At 45.4% G+C, this 18,043-nt stretch overlaps 2 protein-coding genes across 2 annotated transcripts in view; both read left to right on the forward strand.

Annotated features, from left to right (window-relative positions):
- LOC102122395 (cytochrome P450 2B6-like) overlaps positions 1–18,043 on the forward strand; it is a 43,561-nt gene that overhangs the window by 12,073 nt on the left and 13,445 nt on the right. Inside the window, exon 5 of the mRNA XM_074023670.1 lies at positions 15,466–15,808. Within this exon, the coding sequence (XP_073879771.1) occupies positions 15,466–15,647 (182 nt within the window). The 3' untranslated portion in view covers positions 15,648–15,808. The remainder of the gene's footprint in view (positions 1–15,465; positions 15,809–18,043) is intronic.
- The window catches only part of CYP2B6 (cytochrome P450 family 2 subfamily B member 6), a 122,096-nt gene continuing 109,882 nt past the window's right edge, over positions 5,830–18,043 (forward strand). Inside the window, exon 1 of the mRNA XM_065535509.2 lies at positions 5,830–5,881. Within this exon, the coding sequence (XP_065391581.1) occupies positions 5,846–5,881 (36 nt within the window). The 5' untranslated portion in view covers positions 5,830–5,845. The remainder of the gene's footprint in view (positions 5,882–18,043) is intronic.

Consider the following 18,043-nt stretch of genomic DNA (forward strand, 5'->3'; position numbering starts at 1 on the left):
CTTTCAAAATATCATTATTTTGAATTTTAAGGCATTTTATGGATTTCTTTTTCTTCTTCCTCTTTTTTTTTTTTGATGGAGTCTCACTCTGTAGCCTAGGATGGAGTGCAGTGTTGCAATATCAGCTCACTGCAACCTCCACCTCCCAGGTTCAAGTAATTCTAATGCCTCAGCTTCCCAAGTAACTGGGATTACAGGTGTGCACCACCATACCTGGCTAATTTTGTATTTTTAGTAGAGGTGGGGCCTCACCAAATTGACCAGGTTGGTCTCAAACTCCTGACCTCAAGTGATCCACTTGCCTCGGCCTCCCAAAGTGCTGGGATTACAGGCATGACAACCCCACCTGGCCTAGATTTATCTTTTATTAGAATCTCTTGCTGGAGAATTATTGTGTTCCTTTGGGGGTGTCATGTTTTCTTGCTTTTGCATGTTTCTTGTGTCTTTACGTTAATATCTGTGCATCTGGGATCATGGTTGCTTCTTTTAATTTTTTGAATCTGCTTTCATAGGGGAGGACTTTTTCCTGAAGATGTGTACTTTTTCCTAAGATGTGTTGATTGGGTTGGCACTTTGACTTTGATTCTGGGTGCATACATTAGTGTGCTTCCCATACGATTTTTTCCTCTGTAAACAGTGGCAGTGGACATGGCATGAGCAGTAGTAGTGGCAGGATAATCCTCTAGCTCCAAAATAGTCCATGCTGGTGGTGTTGGTGGTGTAATGGGCTGGATTTACAAAAAGGAGAACTACAGACCAATACCCTCATGAACATAGATTTAAAAATACTAAACAAAATTTTGGCAAATCTAACAACATAAAACAAGTATACTGTATTATGGGATAAACACAATGGAAATGGGTTTAACCAGGGATGCAAGGTTGGTTTAATGTTTGAAAATCAATTAAGGAAGCTCAGCATATTAACAAGCATATATATATTCATTAAAATATGTTATAGGATGTCAGGGACCCTAAATGGAGGGACTGGCTGGAGCAGCAGAAGAGGAACATAAATTGTGAAGATTTCATATTAATATGAACATTTATCAGTTCTCAAATAATACTTCTATAATTTCTTATGCCTGTCTTTAATCTCTTAATCCTATTATCTTCATAAGTTAAGGTTGTATGTTACTTCAGGACTGCTGTGATAATTGTGTTAACTGCACAAATTGATTGTAAAACGTGTGTTTGAACAATATAAAATCAGTGCACCTTGAAAAAGAACAGAATAATAGCGATTTTTATGGAACAAGGGAAGACAACCATGGGGTTGAGCAAAAAGAGCCATATTTTTCTTCTTGGAGAGGGCCTATAAACGGATGTGCAAGTAGGAAACATATTGCTAAATTCTTTTCCTAACAAGGAATGTTAATATTAATACCCTGGTAAAACTATGCTTTCCTGGGAAGAGGTTTATAAATGGCTGCTCTGGAAATGTCTGTCTTGTGCAGTTGAGATAAGGACTGAGATAAGCCCTGGTCTCCTGCAGAACCCTCAGGCTTACTGGAGTTGGGAAAACTCAACCCTGGTAAATTTGTGATCAGACAGGTTCTCTGCTCTCAAACCCTGTTTTCTGTTATTTAAGACGTTTATCAAGACAATATGGGCACCGCTGAACATAGACCCTTATCAGTGGTTCTGCTTTTGCCCTTTGCCCTGTGATCTTTGTTGGACCCTTATCAGTTGTTCTGCATTTGCCCTTTGCCCTGTTCCTTCAGAAGCATGTGATCTTTGTTAGACCCTTATCAGTGGTTCTGCTTTTTGCTCTTTGAAGCATGTGATCTTTGTACCTACTTTCTGTTCTTACACCCCCTCCCCTTTTGAAACCCTTAATAAAAACTTGCTGGTCTGAGACTCAGTTGGGCATCACGGTCCTACCGATAAGTGATGTCACCCCGGTGGCCCAGCTGTAAAATTCCTCTCTTTGTACTGTCTCTATTTCTCAGCCAGCTGACACTTATGGAAAATAGAAAAAGAACCTATGTTGAAATATTGGGGGCAGGTTCTCCCAGTAATAATATAGATATGAAAAACATTTGATAGAAATCCAACATCTATTCATGATTAAAAATTATCAGCAAGCTGGAAATAAACAATTTCTTACCATGACTAAAACCATCTACAAAAAAGTCCACAGCCAATATCATACTTAAAGGTGAAAGATTTAATGCTTTCCCTCTAAGATTGGGAGCAAGTAAAGAATGGCTGTTCTTACCACTCTGATTCAAAATTGCATTGGAGGTTCTATCAATCCACTCTCTAGGTCGGTGTGTACACATTGTTTAGCACCCAGTTAGGAATGAGAACATGTGATACTGACTTTCTGCACCTGACTTGTTTCACTTAAGATAATCACCTCCAGTTGTATCCATGTTGCTATAAAAGACAAGACTTTATTCCTTTTTATGGCTAAACAGTATTCAACAGTGTATATATACCACATTTTATTTAACCATTCATCTGTTGATTCCCTATCTTTGCTATTGTAAACAGTATTTGGACCACATTTCAAGTACTTAATTAGTGTCCACATGCAGCAAGTGACTACCATATTGGACAATGTAGCCCTAACCCACTGTACGACCTTGGGTAAGACTTGCAAACTGTCACTGCTTCGATCTCTCCATTCATAAAATGAGGATGGCAACAATACTTCCCTAAAAGGGTAAAGACTGAGTTACTGTGTGTACAGCACTTCATGCCTCCCCATCGGTGCTTCACCCTGGGACTGGAATGAGGACCCAATCTTAGTGTCAGATGACACAGCACAGCAGGACCCAGGTCCTTGGGTCAGAAAAGTCCATGTTCGCACCTCTCCAGTGTCAGGAAAGTACAGCTTCCTCCTCTTAAAAATCAGAACTGTTTGTCTGCTTTTCCTGGGTCAAAGTAACTTCTGGGCTCAGGGTAAACACCGAGTTACTGTGTGTAAAGCACTTCACGCCTCCCCATCGGTGCTTCACCCTGGGGCTGGAATGAGGACCCAATCTTAGTGTCAGACAACACAGCACAGCAGGACCCAGGTCCTTGGGTCAGAAAAGTTCATGCTGGCACCTCTCCAGTGTCAGGAATGTACAGCGTCCACCTCATAAAAATCAGGACTGTTTGCTCTCCTGGGTCAAAGTAACTTCTGGACTCAGGGTAAACACTGAGTTACCGTGTGTACAGCACTTCATGCCTCCCCATCGGTGCTTCACCCTCGGGCTGGAGTGAGGACCCAATCTTAGTGTCAGATGACACAGCACAGCAGGACCCAGGTCCTTGGGTCAGAAAAGTCCATGCTGGCACCTCTCCAGTGTCAGGAATGTACAGCGTCCACCTCTTAAAAATCAGGACTGTTTGTCTGCTCCTCCTGGGTCAAAGTAACTTCTGGGCTCAGGGTAAACACTGAGTTACCGTGTGTACAGCACTTCACGCCTCCCCATCGGTGCTTCACCCTGGGGCTGGAGTGAGGACCCAATCTTAGTGTCAGATGACACAGCACAGCAGGACCCAGGTCCTTGGGTCAGAAAAGTCCATGCTGGCACCTCTCCAGTGTCAGGAAAGTACAGCTTCCTCCTCTTAAAAATCAGGACTGTTTGTCTGCTCCTTCTGGGTCAAAGTAAGTTCGGGGTCAGGATCCTGGATCCAGCAAAGGGTTTGGTTAACATTGCAAGAAAGATGTTGCCTCATGGCCAAAAGTCAGGCCTAGGATGAGACAGGCAGACATGGACACATTCACACCCACATTTTGCAAATTTGGACTGACCCTGTCAGAGGCTGTATGGGTGCAGGCTCACAGTGAAGATAGAGACAAATGGGAGTCCAGTAGATGTCAATCAAACTGGACCCAGTTTCTGCACACCTGGAGCTCAAGAGTCTCCGGGGGGGAAAACAGAGACACAAAGTTAGAGAGAGACAGAGCCAGAGAAATTTCCTGCACTGTGAAGATGGTCAGAGGCAGGGAAGAAACTCCTCAGCACTAGTTAGAGTGATCAGAAACCAAGGGGACCTGATCGCTGCACCTGGCAGTCTCAGTTTCTGTCTCCCTCCAACTGACCACCTCTTCCTCTGAGACTCACCAGTTCTGCATCTCTTGTCTCTCATTCTGTTTCTCCCATCACTTCCACCTGTGGCTGTCACAGAAGGGCGGATTAAGGAGGGGACACTGGAGATAGACCCTGAGCATTGAAGGGAGCTAGCCCCTCCACAACTGTGGGTCTTTCTCATCAGGTGGGTTGAGAGACTGAGAAAAGAAATAATACACAGAGACAAAGTATAGAGAAAGAACAGTGGGCCCAGGGAACTGGTGCTCAGCCTACGAAGAACCCGCATCGGCGCCAACCTCTGGGTTCCCTCAGTATTTATTGATGATTATTTTTACTCTCTTAGTGAAGGAAATGTAGCAGGGCAACAGGTGGGGAGAAGGTCAGTAGGGAAACATGTGAGCAAAGGAATCTGTATCATGAATAAGTTCAAGGAAAGGTACTGTGCCCGGATGTGCACGTAGGCTAGATTTATGTTTCTTTTTACCCAAACATCTTAGATTAGCAAAGAGTAACAGAGCAGTATTGCTGCCAGCATATCTCGCCTCCAGCCACAGGGCAATTTTCTCCTATCTCAGAATAGAACGAATAGGAATGGTCAGCTTTACACCAAGACATTCCATTCCCAGGGAGGAGCAGAAGACAGAAGCCTTCCTCTTATCTCAGCTGCAAAGAGGCCTCCCTCTTTCCCTACTCCTCCTCAGCACAGACCCTTCATGTGTGTCAGGCTGGGGGACGATCAGGTCTTTCCCTTCCCATGAGGCCATATCTCAGGCTGTCTCAGTGGGGGGAACCTTGGACAATACCCAGGCTTTCTTGGGCAGAGGTCCCTGCAGCTTTCCGCAATGCATTGTGCCCTGGTTAATCGAGAACGAAGAATGGCGATGACTTTACCAAGCATACTGCCGGCAAACATATTGTTAACAAGGCACATCCTGCACAGCCCTAAATCCTTTAAAACTTGATTCCATACAGCACGTGTTTCTGTGAGCACAGGATTGGGGCTAAAGTTACAGGTTAACAGCATCTCAAAGCAGAAACAATTTTTCTTAGTACAGATCAAAATGGAATTTCTCATATCTTCCTTTTCTACGTAGACACAGTAACAATCTGATCTGTCTTTCTTTTCCCCACAAGCATCTGCAGGCTTCCAAAGAGAGGGGCTAGGAGACGCACCAACACACAAGCACAAATACGCCAGCACACAGATACACACAACTGGTTCACATATTGCTGGATTACAGTTTGCTATGCTACAAAGACTGTGGGCCAAATTTGATTGAATTGAACAATTCCTTCTTTTTGTCAGCTTCTTAATTTTTATTTTATTTTATTTTCTTGAGATGGAGTATCGCTCTGTCATCCAGGCTAGAGTGCAGTGGCATAATCCTAGCTCACTGTAGCCTCCACCTCCCAGGTTCAAGTGATTCTCTTGCCTCAGCCTCCCGAGTAGCTGGGATTAAAGGTGCCCCCCACCACGCCTGGCTAATTTTTATGTTTTTAGTAGAGATGGGGTTTTGCCATGTTGGCCAGGCTGGTCTCGAACTCCTGATCTCAAGTGATCTGCCCGCCTTAGCTTCTCAAAGTGCTGGGATTAGAGGCGTGAGCCACTGCGCCCAGCCAGCCTCCCAATTTTGAACATACACTACCACCACCTCCACAACACACAAATGAAATGCACTTTCATATATGAAGCTGTATAAATACAAGGAAGCTCCAAACATGCAAGGATATACACATAAGCACCCCCAGATTCAACCACAGAAACACACAAACCAGGTCCCTGCCCTCTGCCCCTTTTGGGAAACCTTCTGCAGATGGACAGAAGAGGCCTACTCAGATCCTTTCTGAGGGTAAGGCACAGATGAATGGGGTCTGAGGGTGGGCTGCCTCTTTTTTTTTTTTTTTTTTTTTTTTTGAGACGGAGTCTCGCTCTGCCGTTCAGGCTGGAGTGCAGGGATCTCAGCTCACTGCAAGCTCCGCCTCCCGGGTTGACGCCATTCTCCTGCCTCAGCCTCCCGAGTAGCTGGGACTACAGGCGCCCGCCACCGCGCCCGGCTAGTTTTTTGTATTTTTTAGTAGAGATGGGGTTTCACCGTGTTAGTCAGGATGGTCTCGATCTCCTGACCTCGTGATCCGCCCGTCTCGGCCTCCCAAAGTGCTGGGATTACAGGCTTGAGCCACCGCGCCCGGCCGGCTGCTTCTTGCCTCTGTACTCGGGGATCCTTCACCAAACAGAATGAGGCAGACTTCCTGAGTCAGGTTGGTGAGTACGGCGCATAGTGAAGCATGATGGGTACTCTTATTAGGAGAAAAACATCAGTGAAATTAAATTCAGCAGAGTTTATTTGAGCAAAGAAGTGACTCATGAATCGGACAACTCCCTAAACCAGGAGACATCACACGGCAGTATGGGCAAGCGGTATTTACAGGCAGAAAAAGGAGGTGACATACAGAAACAGCCTGATTGGCCACAGATCACAGCTTGCCTTACTTGGTAACAATCTGAGCAGTTAGTAGCCTGTGATGGACTGAAGGCCCAGCTGCTCTGATTAGCCAACACTTGGCTACTTGTCACAAGAATATATTCGTGTGGGCCGGATGCAGTGGCTCATCCCTGTAATCCTAGCACTTTGTGAGGTCGAGTGGGTGGATAACCTGAGGTCAGGAGTTCAAGACCAGCCTGGTCAACATGGTTAAACTGTGTCTCTACCAAAAATACAAAAATTAGCTGGGCATGGTGGTGCGTGCCTGTAATACCAGCTACCCAGGGGGCTGAGGCAGGAGAGTCACTTGAATTCAGAAGGCGAAGGTTGCAGTGAGCAGAGATGGTGCCACTGCACTCCAGTCTGGGTGACAGTGTGAGACTGCATCACAAAAACAAACAAACAAACAAACAAAAGAATATACTCCCTCCTAAGTTAGGTTGCAGTTCACTCTATGCAGAGAGAGCTTTAGGTCAAATTTAATTTAATTAAACAATTCTTAGGCATCAACATTACTTCTGTCACCATCGTAATTGACTTGTTTGCTCTCAGTATGGAATTCACAATGGACAATGTCAAAGTAGTTGAGTGATTCTTTATGTTTTCTTCATGTTTTTGTTATTCATACTGTAATGAAGCCATTGGATGTACAAAGAATGGCTGCATATGAGCATTTAAGACTCTCTCTCTCTTTTTTTTTTTTTTTTGAGACAGGGTCTCACTTTGTCACCCAGGCTGGAGTGTTGTGGCATGATCTTGGCTCTCTGCAGCCTTGACCTCCCAAGGCTCAGGTGATCCTCCTGCCTCAGCCCCCCAAGTAGCTGGAACTACAGGTGCATGCCACCATGCCCAGATACTTTTTGTATTTTTTTGTAGAGACAGGGTTTTACCATGTTGCCCAGACTGGTCTCAAACTCCTGGGCTCAAGCAATCCACCTGCCTTGGCATCCCAGAGTGGTTGGATTACAGGTGGGAGCCATTGCACCGGCCAAGACTCTTGAGAAAATACAACACATCAGGGAGACTGTTATGATGGCTCTCAGGAGGGTAATACAAAGAAAATGAATTCTGTACCTTACCAGGAGTCTCCATGAACCAAACTGATCAAAATCGAATAATTCAAAGCTCAGGCAATAAAGATAGTTCAATAGTATTAGAGTCTGATTGGTCATGGACTTTGTTCAGGGCACGATGGTGATTAAGGACCAGAACTTGCTATAAAATAACTTGATTTAAAGAGTTACTCATTTTTGTAGTTGGCCTGGTAACACATGTCATAGTATCCTGGAGACCCACTAGAAGAAACATTAAGAGTAGAAAACCTTGGGATAGTCAGGCTTGCTGTGTTAGTCTGTTCTCACACTGTTATAAAGAGATACATGAGACTGGGTAATTTATAAAGAAAAGGGATGTAACTGACTCACAATTCCACATGGCTGGGGAGGCCCCAGGAAACTTACAATCATGGCAGAAGGTGAAGGAGAAGCAAGTACCTTCTTCACAAGGTGGCAGAAGAGAGAGCGAGCGAGCGAGAGAGAGAGAGAGAGCAAAGAGGGAAGAGCCTCTTATAAAACCATCAGATCTTGTGAGAACTCACTCACTCTCACAAGAACAGCATGGGGGAAACCGCCCCCAGGATCCAATTACCTCCTACCAGGTCTTTGCCTCCACACCTGGGGATTACAATTCAAGATGAGATTTGGGTGAGGACACAGAGCCAAACCATCTCACTTGCCATCCCATTCAGGATGCTTGCAAACCAACTGTTAGCTGCCCCCATAAACACATATCTTCTTTTTGCCCTGAGAAATTTCATTAGTGTATTTTGTGGCAGTGTCTAGAGAAATAGCATTGTCAGCCACATTTTAAATTAAGTTATCTGTACTAGCAAATTCACGGGAAAGATAAGAGCAATATTTGGTTTTGTTCAGCACCATACACAAGCCTCCAAGATGGGCAAAGAGGAGATCTAAAACTGGATGATGTTCCATTAGGCGTTTCTGTTGAACACAAATGTTCTTATCCTCCTTTTGGAGAGTGGCTTCTACCCATCTGGACACCTTGGAGGTTCAATTGGCTACAAAATTCAAGATATCCCTTAATGTATAAATTAGCCTCAGATTCCATACAACTGTCACCCCAGTACCACCAAGAGTGAACACCCAGGGACTCCACTGGAAACTTTTCTCAGCAGAAACCAACTTATCTCCATCAATTTTGAGGTTGATAGTGATTTCAGTTATTGACTGGTTTGGCTTTTAACTATGGGAGGTATTATTGAAATCTCAGGGAAACAATTTGGAAACCAGCAGTGAACTCAGGAAGGACCAGGCGTCCATCCAGGTTCTCCATGAGTGCATGCTTCACACTGGAGTTACAGCCTCTTAAATACAAATTTTTAACACCATAAGTAGCAATTTATGCTTCTCTAATTCAGGTACATAACACTGGTTTATTAAATAGGTTATCATAGGTAATTTGATGGTGCCATTGCACTCCAGCCTGGGTAACAGATTGAGACCCTGTCTCTGAATTGGAACAATGTGGGGGCACTGTCCTTGGAGGGGCGAGTGGGCATGAAGAGGTGTCTGGGTATGAGCCACAGGTGTGGAATTTCACTCTTCTCTGCCATCCTCTGTTACATCTTTGGGTACCTGCCTGCCACTGAAAGAACGAGGTAAAAGAAGTGGTGGCACGAATCAAATAGATTTTGCTGTGCCATTGAGAGAGAGCAGACTAGCAAATCTCAGTGCCAGGCCAGTGGAGGAGAGAGGAAGAGCAGGAAAGGAGTCTGGGCAGGGAGTGCTTATCAACAATATACATAATGCCCTATAACGGTAACTGCCACTTGGTCAGTGTTTACCTGGCTTATCACTGCTTACCATGCATGATTTTATGTTTAAATATGTACTTATTATTAGTAATCAATCAACCCATTTTCCAATGGGAGAATTAGAACACTGACAATACCTTCCAGCTCCTCTTCCCCTTCCCCCTCCCATGTTGACCATACTCCTGAATCTTAGGCTTGTTATCCCTTTGCTATTAATAAAGCTTTTTTTTTTTTTTCTGATCAATGGTCTTTTTACTGATACCAAGTACAGAGTATATATGCCAATACTATTATGAATTTTAAAAGTATTTGCTTAGACAGAATACATGGACATACAAATGATGAATGTGATAATTGTCATACATATATGTTTATCTTAGACACTTAATCGAAACACGTGGTCTTTGGTTATTGTTAGACACTGACACTTTACCTGGAAGATACAAGATAATTGGGTCATAGACTCTCAAATTATGGAACCTTTAGATTTTTCAGGGCAATGCCATGGAGGGAGCCAGGGAGGCTTATGATTAGGTAAGATGTTGTTTGGGTGGCTCACCACCCAACTGGTCAACACCCAAAGACGTGGTGGCTTATACCTGTATTCCCAATACTTTGGGAGGCTGAGGTGGGAGGATCGCTTGAACCCAGGAGTTAGAAATGAGCCTGGGCAACCAAACAAGACCCTGTCTCTACAAAAAAATTTTTAAAATTTAGCCAGTCATGATGGCATGTGCCTGTAGTCCCAGCTACTTGGGAGACTGAGGCAGGAGGATCACTTGAGCCCCACAGTTTGAGGCTGCAATGAGCTATGCTCACGTCACTGCACTCCAGCCTGGGTGACAGAGCAAGACCCTGTCTCTTAAAAATATATCATCTGCAGTGTGAGGGGTGATAACATTTAGGAAAGTGTGTATAGGTTTAAATTCTGACCAAAGACATCCTACACAATGCACTGAACCTTGTCTTTAAGGGCTTTTTCTAAGCAAGGCAGAGGCTACCTGGGTACCAATCATGCCTCTATTAACAGAATTTGTTGCTCCTTCTAGTTCTTGGTATCTCACTGCCCCCTTTCTTTATGAGAGCTGGTATGGTCATTGAATAGCCCAATCATTTACAAATTCTGAAACAAGCAAAACTGTCAATGAAATTTGTATTTGCCTAAACTGAGTTTTCAAAAGGATCTTTGTGGCTAACTTGTTAGTTCATAGAAAGTAGAGGCTTGTCAGGAATGATATTGAATTTTTTCATTTCAATTGTTTTAGAGACAGGGTCTCAGTCTGTTACCCAGGCTGAAGTGCAATGGCACAGTCATAGCTCACTGCAGCGTTGAACTCCTGGGGTCAGGAGATTCTCCCGCCTTAACCTCTAGAGTAACTGGGACTACAGGTATGAGCCACCATGCCCCACTATTTATTTTTATTTTTGTAGAGATGGGTTCAGGGGAGGATCTCACTAAAATGCCTAGGCTGGTCTCGAACTCCTGGCCTCAAGCAATCCTCCTGCCTCAACCTCCCAAAGTGTTGGGATAAGTTTTGAAAAGACATGTTTGACCCTCTCCCCTTCTTTCTTGCAGCAAAGATTTCTATTTTCCCACACGGAGGACTTGGGGTAAATAGTTTGTTTTGCTGTTGTTGTTGTTGTTGTTTGAGGATGTGGGTGGATCATCTTGGTTAATGTCAATGCAAGAACAGTGTCTGTTCCTCATTATTGGGGTTCCTTAGCTATCCAGGCAGGCAGCAGCTCCCTTGAGAAGATTTCCTGAGCCCCAGGTTCCCACCATATGCTCTCATACACCAGCTGCCCCTTGTTACTGAGCCTATGTTCTTGACAGTGCTGCATTTACCTGTGAACCTGTGGCTGAGCTCTCCCTCACACTTCCAGACAAGGAAGGCCTGTGAGGTCTCAGCAAAGTGCTGAACATAGTGCCTGGTACACAGTAGGCGTTTAGTAAATATGTGTCCAGGAACAAATGAAGGAGTCAGTGAGTGAAAGCTCCAAGCCTGACTTAGCAGAACTGGCAGTCAGCCAAGTCCTGTAAAGTGCTGCTTGGCCCCCAGTAGGGGGTCAGAGATCTGGGGATCCCTCCCCACCAAATAGAGCTGCATCACGTAGGTGAAGGTCCCAAGTGCCCATTGTTTTATTTTCATTGTTTTCCACGTGTCACAAGAGTATCATGTGAATCAATGGACTTAGTTTTCTCACTAGAGTAATGTGGCTGGGAATTATCTGTGTTGTCATAGGGGATTTTCCAGGTGTCATTTACAACTACCTGTGGATAACATGAGGTGCTACCCTCATCTTAGAAGTAGGGATGGTGGCCAGGCATGGTGGCTGATGCCTGTAATCTCAGCACTTTGGGAGGCCGAGGAGGGCAGATCAACTGATGTCGGGAGTTCGAGACCAGACTGACCAACATTCACCTGCCTTATCCCATTCCATCTTCACTGCAACCCTCTAAGGGGGCTTGAGAAAGAAGATTACATTCCCAAAGGCACATCTTGGAAAGCAGGACCTTGGGCAAGTATTTTAATATCTCTAAACCTCAGTGAATTCATTTTCTTAAAGAGAAAAAAATCTGTTGAGCACTACCCTAAGGGCAGTGCTGTATTGGGGGCTGAAGATAATGCATCAAACAAGTCACACAGAGACAGGGTTCCTGCCCCAGGAAATTTAAAGTCCAACAGGGAAGATGGGCATTCATCAAATAACAGTAAAATAATCATCTCATGAAATGAATGAATGCCTGCAACATGCTTAGAACTGCCTGTCACTAAGGACATGCTCACATGGACAATTATTATAATTAAACATAATTGTGATAAGTGCTCTAAAGGGAGCTTTGGGATCACAAAATAGGAAATACTAGCTAATCTTGTGGGGTCAGTAAGGAAAAGCTTACCAGAGGAACCGGCTTCCAAGCCGAGGTGTTCATGGATGAGTGTCAATCAACCATTGCAAAGTGTGTTCCAGGCAAAGGAAACAGCAAAGGCAAAGGCCAAAGGTGGAAACATGATGGTATCGCTGAGAAACTATAGGAAGTCCAGTGTGCCTTGGTTGTAGATTGCAGAAGGGAATAAGACAAAGGGCTCAGCTCGGCAGGACCTTGAGGGTTGCGGGAGGAGTTTGGTCTAGCACTGGGGAGTGGAGAAGGTCTTGACGTGCTCTGACTTGTCCCAGTTCTCATCCTCCACTCTTTGGTTGGTTAAGAGAAAAGTTTTAGACAAATTAAACTTAGCAGAATCTATTTGAGCAAAGAAACAATTCATGAATTGGGCAGCACATGGAACCAGTAAAGGTTCAGAGAGCTCCACCCAGCAGTGTGGTCAGGCATTATTTATCCACAGGGAAAGGAACTGAGGTACAGAAACAGCCTGATTGGTTACAGCTCTGTGTTTGCCTTATCTGAGCGTGTCTGGGCAGCTTGCAGCCTGTGACTGGCTGAAGCTTGGCTGCTCTGATTGGCCAAGGTTACTTGTTCCAAGAATATACTCTCAAGTTACATTGCAGTTTGTTTACATATTGAGTTAGGTTACAGTTTGTTATGTAGGGAGGCCCCTTTAGGCCAAATTTAATTTAACATGCACCATCCATGAAAGGCCCCAGAAACCAACCCCCAGTCTTGAATTTCATCAGTGACTTCAGTGATCCAGGGTCCTGCCCCAGCCTGTGGTTTTGTGCAGTACAGTGACCTCCTTCCACATTTTATCTTCAATGAAAGTTGGAAACACATGGGGTGGTGGCTTGAGGGTCAATGTCTTCTCTCAATTTTGCTATCTTTTTTTTTTTTTTTTGAGATGGAGTCTCATTCTGTCGCCCAGGCTGGAGTGCAGTGTCGAGATCTCAGCTCACTGCAACCTCTGCGTCCTGGGTTGAAGTGATTCTCGTGCCTCAGCCTCCCGAGTACCTGGGATTACAGGCTTTTGCCACCACGCCTGGTTAATTTTTTGTATTTTTAGTGGAGACAGGGTTTCACTGTGTTAGCCAGGATGGTCCTGAACTTCTGACCTAGTGGTATGCCTGCCTCAGTCTCTCAAAGTGCTGGGATTACAGGCGTGAGCCACTGTGACCGGCCTGCTATTTTGTTTAAAGAGAGGCAGAGATGTAGGGAAATAAGGACAGAGACAGATAAGTAACAAAGATAACGAGACTGAGAAACAGAGTTAGGGACAAAGAGGGAACACCCTGAGAGAAAGAGATGGGGAGACAGTGGCAGAAAGACAGATAGCAGGTGAACATCAGACAGTATATGGAGAGGAAGAGAGAGAGACACACAGAGAGAGGGCCACATAAGGAGGAGGAGGAGAAGGAGGAATAAGAGGAGAGGGAGGAGGAAAAGGAAGGAGGAGGGGAGAAGGAAGGAGGGAAAGGAGAGAAACAGATAAGAGATAGGAAAAAGAGAGAGTAACATAAGAAGAGAGGAAGAAAGAATGAACAAGACAAATAAAGTATCTTTAGAGGGAGATGAAAAAAGGATAGAGCAAGAGATATTGGGGAGGAATCAGATTCAAATAGACGGAGATAGGAAGTTAAGCAAGATGGAAGAAAGCCAAAAAAAGGAGAGGAAAGGAAGAAAAACTGTGTCTGACAGGTATAGACAAAGAAAAAAACAGGGGTAGGGCTGCCAGGAGCAGAAAGAAAGGTATAACCCAAGCCAAAAGTGTACTGCAGCCAAAGAAATTCCAAAAGGTGTCCAAACAGACGGCCCCAGAGGGGAGGGCGTGATGGGAGGGAGATAACAAGCATCAGGCTGTTGTGGAAAATGTTAGGTCACACAAATAGTTACAGAAGGACAAGCCCAGAGACCTGCCTGTTTCTAAGCTCATGTCGCCCACCTTCTGGATGTGCCAAAGGGACGTGGACCCTTTTCCAGACACCTCCACGTAGACGCACTTGTCCAACAACTTGACAGGCATAGGGAATGCCTGAAAACTCACACTTGACATGGCCTTTCCAAGGTCTGCAGATTATGAAACACTGAAGTGAAGGGAAAGGCTCCCTTTGTCTCTGCCTCAGCTTTTCCCAGCTCCCTTTGTTCTCATTTTTCTCCAAGTCTGTAGTTTAGAACCTATGGGGGGTTCCTTGCACCTCTGAGAATCAGTGGAAGAAAAAGACCCTCCCTGACTCACATGCATTGGTCCCATTCACAATTTACATACAACTTGGGTTTTTTCCCCCCTGAGCTCTTGAAGCCTGTGGATCTCAGGCTGAGACCCGAAGACAGCCTAGAGACACACACACAGACACATGGCCAGAAACACATACCCCACACATACCCCCAGAAACAAACACAAGGCGATAACCAAACCTTAAGGCTCCTTAGCACAAGCCAAGTGCTATCCTAAGAGTTTTGTCAATTGTCTCCTTTAACCACACAAGAGCCCTTTGAGAGGGGTGCCGTTCTCCCCGTATGAGAAGTGAAGAACACTAAGAATGTTGTCATAAATACGCTCACACTCACACATGTAGAGGTACACACACACACACACACACACACACACACACAACCGGAAGCAGGTCATTGTACTCTGTGGAGGTCACCAAACCCTTTGGAACTCTAACAGAAGCTACAAACCCTCTACCAGAAAAATGAACATGGCGCTGGGCGCAGTGGCTCATGCCTGTAATCCCAGCACTTTGGGAGGCCAAGGTGAGAGGATCACCTGAAGTCAGGAGTTTAAGACCAGCCTGGCCAACATGGTGAAACCCCATGTCTACTAAAGATACAAGAAATTAGCCAGGCACGGTAGTGGATACCTGTAATCCCAGTTACTTGGGAGGCTGAGACACGAGAATCATTTGAACCCCCTGGGAGGCAGAGGTTGCAGTGAGCCGAGATGGCGCCACTGTCTTCCAGCCTGAGTGAGAGAGAGAGACTCCATCTCAAAAAAAAAAAAAATAAATAGAGAGAGAGAGAGAGATGAACGTGGCACATCCACTCAAAGATTTGCACCTGGTTTCAGAGCAGCTTCCTCAAAGTCCACCCTGAATTGTAGGTAAAAGGCCAGTCTTATGCAAATCTGTTGCAGTGGACATACGTATCTGGGCTTAGGGACATATGAGAGTGAAGAGTATTCACCTGCCCTGTGCCCACACTGGTGACCTTCTGTGTCCACAGGGAGGCGGATTTGCCTTGATGAAGGCATCGCCCGCAACGAATTGTTCCTCTTCTTCACCACCATCCTCCAGAACTTCTCCGTGGCCAGCCCCGTGGCTCCTGAGGACATCGATCTGACACCCCAGGAGTGTGGTGTGGGCAAAATACCCCCAACGTACCAGATCCGCTTCCTGCCCCGCTGAAGGGGCTGAGGGAAGGGGGTCAAAGGATTCCAGGGTCATTCAGTGTCCCCACCTCTGTAGACAGTGGCTCTGACTCCCCGCAACTTCCTGCCTCTGAGAGACCTGCAGCAAGCCAGCTTCCTTCCCCTCCATGGCACCAGTTGTCTGAGGTCACATTGCAAGTGAGTGGAGGAGCGAGATTATTGAAAATTATACTATACTATATATATATATAATATAATTTATATAATATAAATATATATATTATATATATAATATATATATATTTTTTAAGACAGAGTCTCACTCTGTCACCCATGCTGGAGTGCAGTAGCACAATCTCGGCTTACTGCAACTTCCACCCCCGGGGTTCAAGCAATTCTCCTGCCTCAGCCTCCCTAGTAGCTGGGATTACAGGCGTGTGCTACCACGCTCAGTAATTTTTGTATTTTTGGTAGAGACGGGGTTTCACCATGTTGGCAAGGCTGGTCTCGAACTCCTGAACTCAAGTGATTCACCTGCCTCAGCCTCCCAAAGTGCTGGGATTACAGGTGTGAGTCACCGTGCTCGGCCATGTACATATAAGATTTTAAAAATTAAGATGAAATTCACATAACATAAAATTAGCCATTTTAAAGTGTGCATAGTGGCATGTGGTTCATTCACAAAGCTGTACAGCCACCACCATCTAGTTCCAAACATTTTCTTTTTTCTGGTAGGGAGTTTCACTCTGTCACCCAGGCTGGAGTTCAGTGGCGCCATCTCAGCTCACTGCAACCTTCACATCCTGGGTTCAACAGATTCTCCTGCCTCAGCCTCTGGAGTAGCTGGGATCACAGGTGCCCTCCACCATGCCGGGCTAAATTTTGTATTTTTAGGTGGTCTTGAACTCCTGATGTTAGGTGATTTGCTTAGTTCCAAATGTTTCATTATCTCCCTCCAACAAAACCCATACCTGTCAAGCTGTCACTCCCCATACCCCATTCTCCTTTTCATCTCAGCCCCTGACAATCTGGTTTTTGTCCCTATGGACTTACCGATTCTCAATATTTCCTATAAACAGAATCATACAATACTAGATTTTTTTTTTTTTTTTTTGAAACAAAACCTTGATCTGTCTCCCAGGCTGGAGTGCTGTGGTGTGATTTTGGTTCACTGCAACCTCTGCTTTCCAGGTTCAAGAGATTCTCCTGCCTCAGCTCCCAAGTAGCTGGGATCACAGGCATGTGCTACCACGCCTGGCTGATTTTCTTATACTTTTAGTGGGGACATGTTGGCCAGGCTGGTTGTGAGCTCCGGGCCTTAGGTGATCCACCCATCTTAGCATTCCAAAGTGCTGATATTACAGGCGTAATATGTGATCTTTTGTGTCTGGTTGCTTTCACGTTGAACGCTATTTTTGAGGGTCATGCCTGTTGTAGACTACAGTCACACACTGCTGTAGTCCTCCCCCATCCTCGTTCCCAGCTGCCTCTTCCTATTGCTTCCCTCTGTCAAAAGCCTCCTTGGCCCAGGTTCCCTGAGCTGTGGGATTCTGCACTGGTGCTTTGGATTCTCTGATATGTTCCTTCAAATCCGCTGAGAATTAAACATCTCTAAAGCCTGACCTCCCCAGGTCAAGAGGTGATCTGTGCCATTTCGTGTGGGATTCTTTTGTTGTCAGGTCCCTAGGGATTTTTCTGGAAGGAACATTGGTGAGAACGCCTCTCTCACCTCAATGCCAACTCTGTGAAGGGCTAAACCATTGTCTTGCTCATCACCGTACTCTCAACACAGCGTGTGGCCTATGACAGGTGTTCAAAATATTTGCTGAGGAATGAATGGATGAATGAGTGGCTAATCAGCATCCCCTACCCCCACAGCCCTCCCAAAATGGAGCTAGGCCTCCTCCATCAGACTGTCTCCTCCATATCCCACTTTCTTCTGAGACCCAGAATAAATTCTCATCCCCAAAGAGCCCAAGATGCCCCCAATTCTGCCTGCCAGTTACTCTCGATCCCCTGTGCTGCAATGCAACCTTTTGGTAAAGCTTAGCAGTATTCTTGAAGTGGAACCAGTCTAAATCCAGCCTCCAGGCTGGACATGGTGGCTCATGCCTATAATCACAGCACTTTGGGAGGCCAAGGCTAGTGGAGCACCTCAAGTCAGGGGGTTTGAGACCAGCCTGACTAACATACGGAAACCCTGTCTCAACTAAAAAAATACAAAAATTAGCCTGGTGTGGTGGCACGCACCTGTAGTCCCAGCTGCTCAGGAGACTGAGACAGGAGAGTCACTTGAACATAGGAGGCAGAGTGTGCAGTGAGCCAAGATCCCACCACTGCACTCCAGCCTGGGCGACAACACAAGACTCCATCTCAAAAATCAATCAATCAATCAATCAATCCAGCCTCCACACATTCCACCAGCAGGACTAC

Source organism: Macaca fascicularis, chromosome 19, assembly GCF_037993035.2.
Source record: "Macaca fascicularis isolate 582-1 chromosome 19, T2T-MFA8v1.1".
In the NCBI taxonomy this organism is placed as follows: domain Eukaryota; kingdom Metazoa; phylum Chordata; class Mammalia; order Primates; family Cercopithecidae; genus Macaca; species Macaca fascicularis.